This window comes from Kryptolebias marmoratus, linkage group LG19 (genome assembly GCF_001649575.2).
Source record: "Kryptolebias marmoratus isolate JLee-2015 linkage group LG19, ASM164957v2, whole genome shotgun sequence".
NCBI lineage: Eukaryota > Metazoa > Chordata > Actinopteri > Cyprinodontiformes > Rivulidae > Kryptolebias > Kryptolebias marmoratus.
Window position 1 is genome coordinate 20,401,424 of NC_051448.1, and position 14,188 is coordinate 20,415,611.

The 14,188-nt window shown below is 44.2% G+C and overlaps 1 protein-coding gene across 5 annotated transcripts in view; it reads left to right on the plus strand.

Moving 5' to 3' along the window:
* The window catches only part of disp1 (dispatched homolog 1 (Drosophila)), a 102,762-nt gene that overhangs the window by 67,517 nt on the left and 21,057 nt on the right, over nucleotides 1-14,188 (plus strand). For 3 of the 5 annotated variants that reach the window (XM_025009606.2, XM_017432395.3, XM_017432392.2), the window contains one exon: nucleotides 10,969-11,570. In XM_025009606.2, the coding sequence (XP_024865374.1) occupies nucleotides 11,011-11,570 (560 nt within the window). In that variant the 5' untranslated portion in view covers nucleotides 10,969-11,010. Of the gene's footprint in view, nucleotides 1-5,878; nucleotides 6,317-10,968; nucleotides 11,571-14,188 lie in introns of those variants that run through there. The other 2 variants (XM_017432396.3, XM_017432397.3) reach the window with 2 other exon arrangements.

The following is a 14,188-nucleotide window of genomic DNA, read 5'->3' on the forward strand; positions in this document are numbered from 1 at the left end:
GATCTACAACTGGCCTCTAAGACCCAGCACGTTGGCACAGTTTATGTACATGGGAGGACCTCAGCGAGATGCCATTCAGTCCAAACACACACACGTTGTATGGACAGGTGTTGTCGTGTTGATGGACTGTAGCAGGGTTCTGTTTCAGGAGGGGTAAAGGCCTTTGCATGCTCCATGAGAAGTCACAAAGTCGGCTCTCATTCACGTGGGGCACGTGACGTATATTGTGTTTTTGTTCTCGTAGCAGCTTCGTCCACCACTTCGCGACACAAGGCCTTCACCTCGAGGAGGCACAGGCGGCTCTTTGTGGCTGTCTCAGTCAGTTTAAACATGTCCGGTCGTGGTAAGGGAAGCAAAAAGCTGTACAAGGACAGGAAAGTTGAGGAGCTGGCAGGCAGAAACCTGTTTTAACACTGGAGGAGGAGAGAGGAGCTTCCTGGGAGTTCTGATCCGAGCGTCTCGTGGACGATGAAAGGTGTGGACAAAAACAAACGGCTCGCAACCACATGACCGCGAACAGACTTCTTGATGTCTTATGAAGCATGCCGGAGACTTAAGACATGCAGATGCAGGATGTCAAGGATGTAGCGCTGTGCCATCAGTGCCCCTTACAGTTACACTACCATCTTCTTACCTTCAAGCTCAGTTTCTGTAAGTTCATTTCTTGTGTGAAAACAAAGAATTTTATTTTGTTTAGGGCATGAAAAAGTAATTCATTTAATAAAGTTTAAGTTAAGAAGTCTTCTAAAACTAGTTCCCATTAACATTTACTGTCGAAAGTTGTAGCAGCTTTGGGTCACAAGCAAACAGTTTAAGGCAAATTAGTTGGAAGTTAGAAGCAACTGTGATATAAATAAAGCATTTACTTATTGCTACTTGTTGTGGACTTTTGAGCTCATCTACACCTCATCAGATTTGGACCTTTTTGAATATGAAGTCTGAGAACACCTGTTCTAAGTGTTTGCCTTGGGTTGTTTTTATCAGTATTTTCACATTTGTCCACATGCAGTAGTTGGAAAAGACATGATAGATAAGCTGACCCTGCAACTTAAAATAATGTTTTTTTAAATGTCATGTGCCGTGTGCACGTGTGTAAAGCAAGAAATGCTGCTTTATTTGGCAAAAAGTCCAAAGAAAATGTAGTTTTTTAACAAGACCATCACCTTTTACAGCCAAGGGTTGTTCAGTTCGATATAAAGTGTATGTCAGACTTAAATGAAGTCAAAGTTATTGTTATTGTAATATGTCTGGGGTACTTGCGCTCCCTTGGCTCTCAGTCCTTCCTCGAGCCCTTTGCGTTCTCCCGAGGCGTCCATCCTCACAGCCGAGGTGTTGAAGGGATTGCGTTCCTAAAAACTCAGACCCTCAGAAGCCATCGGCTGAAGTAACCGTATCCTTTTTTTATTTTTTCACTTTCACTTCCAGCCAGTTAAATTCCTAGTTAATTCTCCTTTTTAATGCACTCTTTTTACCCCTTTAATGTTTCTTTCGTCGCCCGCCTCTCCTTCCCAATAGCCAGACATTATCACCTGTGGGGGGGGGTACCTCCGAAGCTCAGGGGACTTCTAGGATTACCTGCCTCCTTTCTGCATGTGTGTCAAAGTATATTATCAGCATCTGAGCAGCTCTGCTGTTAGATCACCACTCGTGTGCTTTCAAATCACACAAGTTGGATCATGTCTAATCTTACAGGACAAAACATTACCGAGTTTTTTTTTGTTCTGCTAACCTTTTAGTCACTGTTTGAGGTTTGGTCTTTGTGCCTGCAGTTACTTCAGTTAAGCATCAAAAAAGATTTGTAGTTAGTTATTCTATCCCCGATTGAAGTAAATTTTAGGTCCTAATATTTTAGTTTTTCTTGACATCTCAGACCTTTCTCCCTCCTTTAACCACTCCTCCTGTTTTGACACTTTGATGGGTTTCATGCGATCTTCTGCAGGGCCGTGGTGCTTTCAGCGGGGCCTCCATCCTTCCTGGTACAGTGCACAGCCTTTGATGTAGTCCCTTCTTTGGTTGCATGCGGGCAGACCACGGTCCTGGCTGCCTAAAGCAGCAAACGCACCTTCTAAAATGCTGTCAGACGCCACACTTGCTGTTGAGCTTCGCAGAGGCACAAAGCTGGGCTCATAATGCGGCGTTTCGTTGAATTATTTTAGAGCGCATCTGTGCAAAATCCGGTTTCCCCCCCCCACATATAGGCAGAGGCTCGCTTGTGAAATGGAAGGCTGAGCATTCCTTGAAGGAATGTGCTGCGTGTCGCCCGTTGCCTTTTAAACCAAACCCTTCTTGTGGTGAGAAGTGGCGGCGATCTCGCAGTACCCGTCAGCGCTTGGATTGTGTGCTTGGGATGACTCTCAGCTACCATCACTCCAGATTTCAGCCCAACATCTGTAAGATTGGCAGAGTTCTAGCTTCTTTTTTTTTGTGCCGGCTAAGGTTGCTTATTGACTCGAATGCAGTTGACTCCAAAGGTTATTCCGCTGTGGATGTACATCCAGAGGTAACCTTCTTTTTAAAAATCCGTCCACTGGTTCATGATGTATTTTGCTAACAAGCAGACAAGGGAACAAACACACACACGCAGACAAGTCATTCATGCCATTTCGCCTTTGGCGGCGTGCGATAAAGATGCAACGGATGTTAGCATCAGGTTGTGGTCAGTGTGACACAAAGCAAGCCTTTAACTAACTTTGTATTTTTTCAGACGATGTGATGTTTTATAGAACATTTTGGGGCCATCGGTTTGATGTTTTGCCCTTTAATAAACGTCTGTGAAGAAATGATGCTGCTTACCACTGTTTTAGTCCTCGGCTGACCGTATTTCTGACTGCAGCGCCCCCCTCCCTCCCCCAGGGGAAACTGGCTTTGGGCGTCAGAAACATGTTCTGAAGTGTGTTTGGGAGCTGAGAACAAAGATGGAGCTTCCTCAAGCCAGCAGCTTGAAGATGACTTTGTTTTGGTGCGTTGGACCTCAAATAACAGTGTAAATTTACAGTTATACTTTGAAAAATGCAAATAGGCTCAACAGTGAAAATAACTACACTGGCTTTGTTTTCAGACGGTACAGGGGTGAAGCATAATACGCGGAGGCCCGCTCATGTTTTTTAGCATGGGGTGATTATTATTCGAGACCACTACAAAGCCCTGCGTGGCTCAGTCTTTACCTGGCCTCAGGGCCAGCTGGGAACGAGCGCCTCGCCACTGCAGATGATTCCACCCGCTGTATGAACTGTGTCCTAATGGTGGTGGACAGCTAAAATGAAAGCCAGGTTCGGCCCTCTGCCTTCCCAGAATCCTCTGAGATAAACCTCCTCCTGCCCTGCGGAGGAGAACCGGTTCTTTGGAACAAAATGCCTCTTTAAGCCTCAGCTTGTAAAGACAGAGCGGTTCTTATGAAATCAGAGCGCTCTGATGGGGCTTAAAGTCTGACATGACGGGCACTAAATAATTGTGTGAATGCTGAGTCAGCATTTCCACCGTTTCTTTCCAGATTTTTTAAATTTTTGTTTTCTGTAGGTATTTTTCTTTTTTTGGCAGACTAACTACTTTTGCATACTTTGTGCTTTTTTAACTGGTCATATATCAAAATGTTGAGCACATTCTGGAGATCAGTGCTGGACTTTTGGTTTTTATACTTTCCAACATATTTACGTTTAGCTTCTGGTTAGTTTTTTGTTATTTTTAGTTTTTAGCTAAGCTTTTACTACTTTTAGCTATCATTTTGCTACTTCTAGTTTTTAGCTAGCCTTTTGTTACTTTTATCTGTCGTTTTGCTACACTTTGCTAGCGTTTAGCAAGCATTTTAGCTGCGTTTGGCTTTCAGTGAGTGTTTTGCTCCTTTTAGCTTTTATGGCGTAGTTTCAGCTCCTTCAGCAAAGTATTCAGCAGTCAGCTGAACAACTTTGCATCTTCTCTGGTTCTGGTTCGACGTCTGGACAACGTCCAACATGAAACCTTGTGCTCAGTGTGTGTGTTGACGTCAGGTGTGTGCACAGCAGAGATCAGAAATGGAACGATTTAAAATGCAGACATGTCCTCACTTTGAAATGTGAACGTAGCCACCTTCACTCGAGGTTTTCGCAGACTTGGGTGGGGAGGGAAAGAGGAACAGAGCACACTTTGAAGTAGCTATTAACCTAAACTGAGAAGAGCAGCCAACATATCTGAACAGTAATCTATAATTTAATGAAACTGACGTGTCAAGATTGGGTGCGGTTCTATTAAGGATTTATGTGGTAGAATGTCAGATAATTAAAGGCTGTTTACTGTCTCTGTAAGTGAGCTTAATGAAAGCCTACTAAAGCTGACTATATTTAACTGCTGTTAATCTAATATCCCAGCCTTAAGGGCTCATAAAAGAAGTCCTAACTAACATAGAGAGAAGTTACCTACTTTTTAGACTTGATGACAAACTTAAAAAGGTGTAAATTAGAACCCACATTATACAAATAAAGATTAATTCAGGTAACTATTTTGTTTTCTTTTTAATTGTTTGTTTCCTTTAAAAACTAGGCTTTATTAGGTGTGCCAGTTTATAAACACTGAACGTTTATTTCTATTTGGCCGACAATCTTCCATTTTCATCTCAACTTTTGATTCGCTCCCCTCCTGTGGCTTTGGAAAGCCCCGTACAAACCATCCATCAAACATGTGGCTCCATCAAATACTTACTGGTCAGGGTTTGTTTTTTTCAGTACAGCTTATAGTTTTCACAGAGTGACACTTTGTTTCAGTTTGCTTTATTTTAATAGCTTATTTTCTACTTTGCGTGTCTGTCTGCCTGCGTTTTTGAGTTTGCTGTCAGAGACACGGGTGTGTGGTTACCATGGTGACCCTAATGAGCCACTGGCAGTAGCTTCAACTCTTCTTTGGAACTTGGTTTTCTTCACACTTTTTATATAGTTTACACATCAAAACAGACATTTTGTCCCAATTTACTTTTACTATTGAAGAAAGTTGCTGGCTGTTTGAATATTGGGCAGTAGCTGCGTTAGCATCCTTTAAAGTATTTTCAGAAATGCTCTAGTTGTAAACTCCTTTGCACATTAAAACCGCTGTATTATTTTGACTCCTCAGTTTCTAGGTTAAAGCTGTTGGGTCAAAGGTTGGGTTGGTTTGACCAAATATTGGGTCAAAACGTTTCACCCAGTGGTTGGGTCGCAGATGAGCCGAGTCATTCTTCACAGTCCGCCATTTTAAATTAGAAGTTGACTAAATTGAACTTGACTGGATCTCTGTTTTAAGATGTCATAAGTAAAGGTTTAAACAGCTTCTAAGAAGATATTAAATCTAATTGGCTTAATTAATAACTTCAGTTTGAGGTGGTACAGTGGAGCAGCAGTTAGGGTTCCTAAGATAACATAAGTTGGTGCTAGCTAACTGACACCAATAGTGGTTAGCACCAGCTAGCTGAAGATAGTAGCGGTTAGCACCAGCTAGCTGAAGCTAATACTAGTTAGTGCCGGCTAGCTAGCCCAAGTTGTAATTACCAGTCAGTAAGTTCCCAGATTTTGGGTTGTTCCTTTTAACTCCGTTTCTTAGTAGCTTTAATTTAAGTTCGTAATTTTAACATTTTTTGGGGGGGGTAGAACACTTAACCAAGTACACTGGGTCAAACTGATAACCCAACCCTGGGTTGGCTCTGTGGCACTGGGTTTGTTTTTAACCCGGCAGTTGTCACGTGTGGTAATAAAGGAAGTTGGCTGGGGTTTAATGATATGATTAAAGCCAATGACGCTTCTAAACCATAAATCTTGTCAGGACTTCATTTCGCGCCGCCTCAGGTAACAGTTTTCCTTTATCTGTGAAAACCGTTTGTGCCACACCGTGGCAGTGAGCGGGTTAAAGGAGCCGAGCTGTGACCGTCCTCTCTGCGCTCCTCGGGGCTGTCCCAGCCCACCGCCTCCCGCCTCCCGCCTCCCTCCCTCCGTCCCTCTGGCTGGTGGGGGCGAGAGAGAGAGAGAGAGAGAGACAGAGAGAGAGAGAGAGAGAGGGAGCCGGGGCTGGAAGTGTTTGTGTAGGCTGTTTGTCATTCTGGCAGGACACACTCCCACGAGAAGCAGAGTCGCTGCCGCCTTCTCGGGTCGTGTTGTTTGTTTTAGCGACGCCGCCCGCGGATATTTTAATGTAACCGGGACTTTTCCCTCTGCCGCTGCTCCTGCTGCTCCTGCCGCCGCTGCGAAGCCCACCGACCGGAGAGAAGCAGCTCCGAGCGCCGGGAGACACGAAGACACGACGGTAGGACACCGAACACACGGCTGCCCTCCGCTCACGGGACTCATAGGCTTCAACCAGACTGTGTTTGTCCAGGAAGTCGGTGGGTTTCAGCCGCAGTGTGTGTGTGTGTGTTCAGAAGTAAGAGCGAGTTGTGTAAATGTTGCTTCGTTCAGTCTGTCCAACCGAGTCGGCTGGAAAAGTACACAGTTAGCTTAATAACTCACCCCCTGAAGCCTTTCACCTAATGTATTCAAGCTTTCCTCTAGTTTTTTTTTCTTACTGAAATATAACCATATTGGAAAACTCATTATTCATTATTGCTGCCGCATCTTTACCAGAATAACCCAGCCCTAATTTAACTAGAGTTTGGCATGTTTTTGTGAATTATAACCACACTGACCCTCACTCATTAATTAAAGGGAAACTGCAGCACAAACTCAGTGATGTGACTGCAAATAATTTAAAATAAAGGTATTTAAATCCTACTACTCCTACTCCCTTTGTAACCCTGTTTTAGACATCTGTGTTGAAGGGCTGATGAAATAACTCATTACTGTAGCCTTGAGCAACCCTTCCTCTTGGTATGTTTAACAACCCAGCTGGATCTAAGTGTCCCGGGGACAGGCAGGGGGGGTCTTCATATATGTCCAAAATCTCGCCTGACAACCAGAAACCTGTCAGAGAATACGGCATCCTGCGTTCATACAAGTGCCTGCTGTTGATGTTGTTCTTATTAACAGTCTCTTGAGTGATTCTTGGTAATTGCTGCCCATTAGCTTTAATTAAAGGGACGCAGGGGGCCCCGTGTTGAGCTGTCGCCCAAGGTTTCTCCCGTCTCTCTCTCTCTGTCTCAACACACACACCATAATCGTAAACCTGACATGAAAGACGGCCAGAAGGAACTCTTCGTCATCGCCTGCATTGAACCATAACGTAAATTTTCTGAAATAACGCAAACGTTTCTGAAGAGATGTTGAAGGGTGCCGACGCAGCTACTGCCTGAAACATCCCTCGCCGTTGTACTCTGAAGACCAACGAGAACTTTGGGATTTCCTTTTCTAATAATCTGAGCTGACTGATGTATAAACTGTGTAAGAAGCGTAAAGAGGACTGAGATTTAATAAAAAAAGTCGTCGTATGGGAACTAGCGCTACGTTCACGCCGCAGGTTTTATTCAGGTTTTTCTGCGTGGTCGTTCACGTTCTCATTTAAACGCATCGTCATCAGACTCCAGTGTGAAACGGTCCGAGGCGACCCGCATGGACAGAAGAAGATGTGACGTCACGCGCAGCCTGCTGTGTTTACAGAAGTAAAAATGGATGCTGCCCGTTAGCGTGAGTGTATCCGTTCTGACGTTGTAGTTCAGTCAGAGCCAACAGAACTATTACCTGCCTGTTTGTTTACATCTGATCTTCCTGCCGACTCGGATGTAGAAAGAACTCCGGAAACGTACTAAAATCAATACAATCAGACACCAGCGTTGGTGTCATGTGTTGGTGAAGATCCTCAGTCATCCGGGACACGGCAAATCTGAAAAGGCTTGAAAAAAGACAAAGCAGCTGGCTTCCTGGTCTGTAGCTGAAGGTGTGTGGAGTTCTGAGCTTTAAACTGCAGGACGATGGTGTTGATAACATCAGTGTTTGCATCGATCCACATACCCCTACTTCATTCAGGGACGTCAAAGTCAGAGGACATGTGAGGTCACTTTGGAAAACATCGGATATGTATCTGATTTAGTACCACATATGAAAGTGACCTGGTTCGGATTTTAAAGTCTAGTCACGTTCAGACTGTCATTTTAAAAAATCATAATTGGTTCACCTTTGCCTGCTGTATAAATGTAGCCTTAGTTATATTGACAAAACCCTTGGCCTGTCAAGCGTCCTGTTGTCTCACACACAACAAATTTTGTGTGTTTTTAAGAGAAAATTCAGAGCTCAGACACAATTTCCAACTTTTGTAGTCACTGTGTAAAAGATATAAAAACAAAAGATGTGTAAGAAGTGTAAATTTTATTTGCAAAAATGTAGGAAAGCTTAGACAGCCGAGAAGTTAGTGTGCGATAATATCACCATCTAAATTTAACAATCTGTTGTCAAATCTCCAAAAATCACGAAATTTTGATTGGGTTCCCGATTGAGCCGCATGTTTGTGATTTTTCTGGGGGATTTTTGAAAGCTGCAAGAGGAGTAGTTATTAAAAAAATGGTGATTAAAAATGAAAGATTACTGTCTGAACAGTAAGGTAGGTGTGATAAATTGCTACCCTTAATAAGCCTAGCTTACAATAAAGGAAAGACTAATTAAAGAGAAAATGTAATTACCTGAATTATCTGCATGATGATGCTCGTATTCTGCTCGTGTTAAAACCATAAGATATAAAAAACAAACAGTTCAGTCATTTAAAGTCCAGTTAATTTTGCTTGTGTCCAAAGATGTACACTATTCCTGATTAGGCTGCATGTTTTCATGGGATTTTTATTTTTTTATGAACAATAATGGGCATTATCACACATTTTGAAATCCTGCTGCTGTATTTTTTGTTTTTATTTAGAATTAGTTCAAGTTGAAGCTCTCTGTCAGAAAGACGTGACACAGAGCAGCAGAGCGTTTCTGAAGCCGAGCTCTCTGTTGTCGCCCATCCAGCTCGGCTCAGCTGTCGGCTTTCATTTTGAAGAGAGACACAAGACGCTGCTTGTGTCCCCAGCGTGTCCTGGACGTCTCACCTGCCTGTCGATGCCACACAGATCTGACGATAAATTCCTAGAGGAGCTAAGCAGGGATGTGCATTTTTAAGCAAAAACGCTCTTCAGTTTCGTCCGGTGATTCTTTGATTGATTTATTTATTCATTTATCTCCCGCAAATATGCGGCCCCCTCCACCCTGGTCCCTCCACCTACGAGCCACCGCCACAAACATAACTTCATTTCCGCCAGTCCGATAGAACCAACATGGAAGCGTCTGCCCGTGTTCTGTCAGTAAAGCTGAGCTCACTCGTGACCACAGTTTCCACTTTATAATCCTTTCAAAATAAACTACAAACGACTGAAAGATGCTGGGACGCTCCGAGTTGTTTCTCTTTTCTTATTTTCCAGGGGTGTGTCTGTGGAAGTCCCCACTGGAAAAGCATCATTTGAGGCAACTTTGTGTGCCGTTACCAGATGCTGGTATAAAATAAAATAAAAAAAATGGTTATGACGTTCGTGTTAATCCTTCAGATTTGCCTCTTTTTATCTAGACTCCATATATTCAAAAATCCCTGCCCATCACTAGTGCTAACAGCGGAGACTTTCAGGAAACTATTTCTCATTAGATGGCACTAAATTATAGATTTGCTTTTTTTAAAATAAACCGAGTTCAGTTTTGTCGTTTTAATCCAGTCTTTAAGTTTCCTGACAGCTCTGAGAGCAGCGCTGATGACTTCATCTGGGTTCCCCTCGGCGCTGGAGCCCCCCCACCTCCCCACCGTAGCTCGGACGGTTCAGTGGTGAGATGGAGGTTAAGGTGAAGAACGTTTGAAGTTCGTCTAAGCTGTGCCAAATTTTCACAAACAGGACGCAGTAAACTCATTTTGAATCAGTCTGAGCATGGCTGTGTGGCGATATGACGACATGAAAGAGTCATATTTCACGCTAAATGAACACATTATTGTGTAATCTTTCCACATCGTCAGGGTTTTATCACAGATGGGCCGGTCCTCGGCTCCTTCTTCACGCATCAGGAGTTGTTCACGAGTTGCTGTGATGCAAAATTAAACACGAGAGCGTTTCACTGTTGTTGTTTTTCTTTCCGTGAACATTTTACACAACGTGGCATGTTTCACACATCGAGGTTATCTTATCTGACTAAATGAATGACGTTTGAATTTGTTATCGCTTCAGATAGTTTTTGTTTTCTTTTACGTAATTTGTTTATTAGTGTGTGATGACAGCCAAAAGAACACATAAAAGACGAATAGCCCATCAACTAGTTGGTTAGTTTCTTCTTCACGTCTTGGTTATCTTTGTACTATCTCTGACTTTATTTTTACCCCCCCCCCCCTACAGATACGTACAGTTAGTGTCAAGTCGTCTTCTCTCACTCAATAAAAAAAAATTATTATATATTACATGCTTTGTGTTTTTGTTTCTAAGTCTTGCTCCATAATTGCTTGTTTTGATAGCTTTCCCCCCCATTGTTGTATTTTCTTTTTTTGTTTTTAGTACTTTTGCTGAATTTACTGGGTCCAGTTTCAAAACAAACAATAATTTACTATAAATCAACAGTTTGGTCCCTGGCAAAGAGCCGACACACAGCCGAAACGCCAAACAAACCGTGTTCTGTCGGGTTTTTTTAAAGGTAAAAAAACGACTCTTTGTGAAGCGGGCTCTGGTCGGGAGCGTATAAGGAGAAGATTGATGTCCGTGTCTGTTCTGCTAAACGGCTCCGTCCAGTGGAAAATAAATGGCAGCCTTGCTTCTCGAGCTCGTTATCGAGATCATTTTAGTTTCTGTAAACTCTGCGAACACTTTAAATGTGGCTGTGTGGTTTATATTTGAAGGTCGCCTTCTGCCAAGACGCTGTGATAAATTCTTGTCCTCCTGGAGCTGGTTTGTGTGTGCTTGGACTCAGAAAGGCACTGCTTCTATCCAAGAAATAATCAACCACATAAGTGAACTCAAGTTGTCTTTGCTATAATTTGTTTTGCCTCTAGATAAAGCAAACAAGAAGGCTTGTGTCTTGAATGTGTTTTTTTTTATTTCTTCTTCTTCAGAGGAGTGACTGTGTCAGCGCCAGGCCCATTTGCGAAAGGACGATGGCCCTCAGCGGCGCTGGCGGAGACCCCCTCTCTCTCGGCAACAGCGGGCCCCGTCCTCGAAGCAGCAGCAGCGGAAACCCCCCATCCTGCGGCAGCCAGGAGCCTCTCGCAGTGGGAGGAGACGACGGCGCCGGCGTTCAGCCACAGCGCAGATCCCACGCCGAGAGAGAAGGCAGGCCGAGTCAGAACGGCGGCGTGCTCCGGCGGAACGGCTCCCTGAGGAGTCTCTCCCCGCCGTCGGCGGTGTCCCCGTCCCCTGCTGTCAAAGACCCCCAGAGAGCGGCCCGACATCCCCCGTCCCCGTCATCTTCCCCTCCTCCACTCTGCTGCCCCCACTGCCACTTCCACCCCGCCCTGTGCTGCCCGTGCGGTCAGCAGGAGTGTGCCGTCTTCCAGAGCCCGACCTCCGACCCCCGCCCAGGCGCCCCCGCACCCTGCCCGTGCTGCCTCTCCGCCTGCACATACTCTCACCCTCATCACCCGTCCTCCCCCGTCCCTCTTCATCACCAGCGCTGGCCGGAGCACCTGCAGAGTCAGATACGTGCGGCCGGGATCAGGTAGGAGGATGAACGCCCTTTTGTTTTGTTTGTTTTCTTTCAGGTTCTTAAAAATTCTCACCTTACTGATCTCAAATTTTCCCCTTAGGCTGGTTAAAACTAAATGTGTGCCACATGATACAGATTATTGTTGCTTTCTTGTGTTTATGTCCTCTGATGTGTTGTTACTGTTTATCACTGACTGCAAGCGGACCCACGTTCCAGGCACTGATCTTTTTAGAATATTTTAGTGGAACAGCTGAAGCCTCAGTTAAAAATACTTTGTGGGAACTCGTTGTCCACTTAAGCGTGTGCAGGGTGTCTCTGTACTTCCAGGGTCTGCTGACTAATTCATAACCTGCTCAAACTGTGGGTTAAGATACATTTTTCACCTTGAACCCAGGCTTTTGGAAGCCCCCCCTCCGCAGCACATCAGCCTTACACAGCAGCTGCACGTCGGCCCATATTCAACAGCAGGACATGCCTGTTCACTTTTCATCCACTCATTGTGGGCTGGGACGTCGTATTAATTTGGGGCATTTTAATGACTGATTTAAACCCTTCTTTGTTCAGATTGAAAAAGAACAGGAACTGGGTGCGTAAGCTTGAATTTATTGTGGATATATTCTGTAATTCCAACAGGGTGAAGATTATATTTACAGGTTCAGAAATATATTTATACGCCCTCATTAATGTTTGGTGAGATGTAACCTGAACAAGTTTCAGAACATTATTCTGGCTGATATTTGAAGACTCTTCTTAGCAGAATTGGTGGCGTTCATTAAAATTGGTTGCTTTCAGCTTTTAAACACAGTCCACAAATCTTCAGTCAGGTTGAGGTCGGGGCTTTGGGAAGGCCGTTCCAGAAGCTCAAAGCCAGCCTGTTTTATCCAATCAGAAACCAGTTTTAATAAGTGTTTGGGACCAAGTTTCCCAAAGTTGTCCTCTAGTTGTTGATGTGAGGTGAAGTGGAGGTTGACCTTTTCCTTTATTATTCCCTCCACCTTGTGCAGTGCACTGGTACCACATCATGATGCTACCACCACCATACTTGACAGTTGGTCCAGTGCTTTTAAACTCCTCGAAAATTAGTTTTTGTCATAGTGGCCAAACAGCTCAACCTTTGTCTCGTCTGACCAGAAAACCTTTCTCCAGGAGCCGTTTGGCTCGTCCATGTGGGCAGCTGCTAGTTTCAGTCCGGCTTGATGTAAAACTGGCTGAGACTGATGTTCCAGTGGTTTCCAGTTCATGACAGGCTCAGGTCTTGATGGTTCCTGAGTTGTTTCTGAACATCTGAACCGGTTTCTTCTACTCCTTGGAGCTTCACTGAGATCCTTGGATTTTCCCACTGTTCCAACTGTTGGTCAGTCCAGTTAGTGCTGTCAAACGAATCCTTTTCATGCTGATAGGAGAAACTACCAGCTGCAGTCAATCATGCTCACTAAGAAGAAGGTAATAGACTTCGGTCTGGTTGTGTTGAGGTGTTCTACAACCTTCAACACCACTTATTAAAAGATTTAATAGAGCTTGTATGTATAATTCCGATCCTTTGTGGATTAGATTAGGAAATCCACAATAAATTACAAATTGTGCACCAATTCTTGTTTTTAAAAATCCCAGAAGTTGTAGAATCTGTCTACCCTGGAAAGATAACAGTTCAGTTAAATCATTTAAAGCTTCAAATGAATGACATCCATGCTCATAAGGAGTGGATGTAAATATCTGACCTTGTATATGAGTGTTTTGTTGTATTTTCTCAGTTTGTGTTCGACAGACCCTACAGACTGTAGAGCTACAAGCGAAGCACAGCAAAGATGAGGCTGGGATTGTTCTCGTTTCTGGTCGTTAATTAGAAACAACGTGTACTCCGTATACACACACGGCGACCATGTTTTCTCCATCTGAGGCAGAAGTTTAAGCGGTCGGCCGATCCATATTTAGTGAGTCGGTTTCTTCCCATTTAGTGCCGAACCACAGCTCTCTCACTGCATTTGAAACTGGAAACCGTTGCTCAATCGTTTGCATAACCCCATATTTACCGTCTTCAGAGATTTTATTCGCTTGCTTTAGTTTCTGTTTACGGCAGCGGCCTCGTCACGGGAACACTGGTTGCCGTCAAGAGTGTTACCTTTTTGACTTCGCCCCAGTGGAGTTTTCCTCGCTAAAATAAAGTTGGATGTCCTCTCGTAAGTTTTGTTAGAAAAAGGAGGCGCTGAAAGATGAGGTTTGGGAGCTTATATACGAGGTTTATCAGCCACCTGGTGTGCACACATTAAACTCTGGGTGGGCCGGTGGAGGCAGAGTTGGATTGTGTTGCCTGCATTTCGATGCGTGCACAGGCTTCTGTGGTTTCTCCCCCTCCCTGCTCTCTTACTTTCTCTCTCTGTCTCTATATATATTTTTTTCTTTCTCAGTTTTTCTTTCACTCCATTAACACTCGCTCTGTCTTTGTTTAGCCCTCTCACCGTCCATCCGTCCCTCCTTCCCCCGGCTCTCGTTCCACATCCGAATGCGGAGCAGATGTTGTGTCGGGTGAATGTGTTGAACCTCGAACCGATTCACCAAACGAGGCTCCTGTTGTTCACCGATGACAGCTTTGAATTACAGAGCCTGGTTCAGTTCCAAAGCTGCACCTCCAA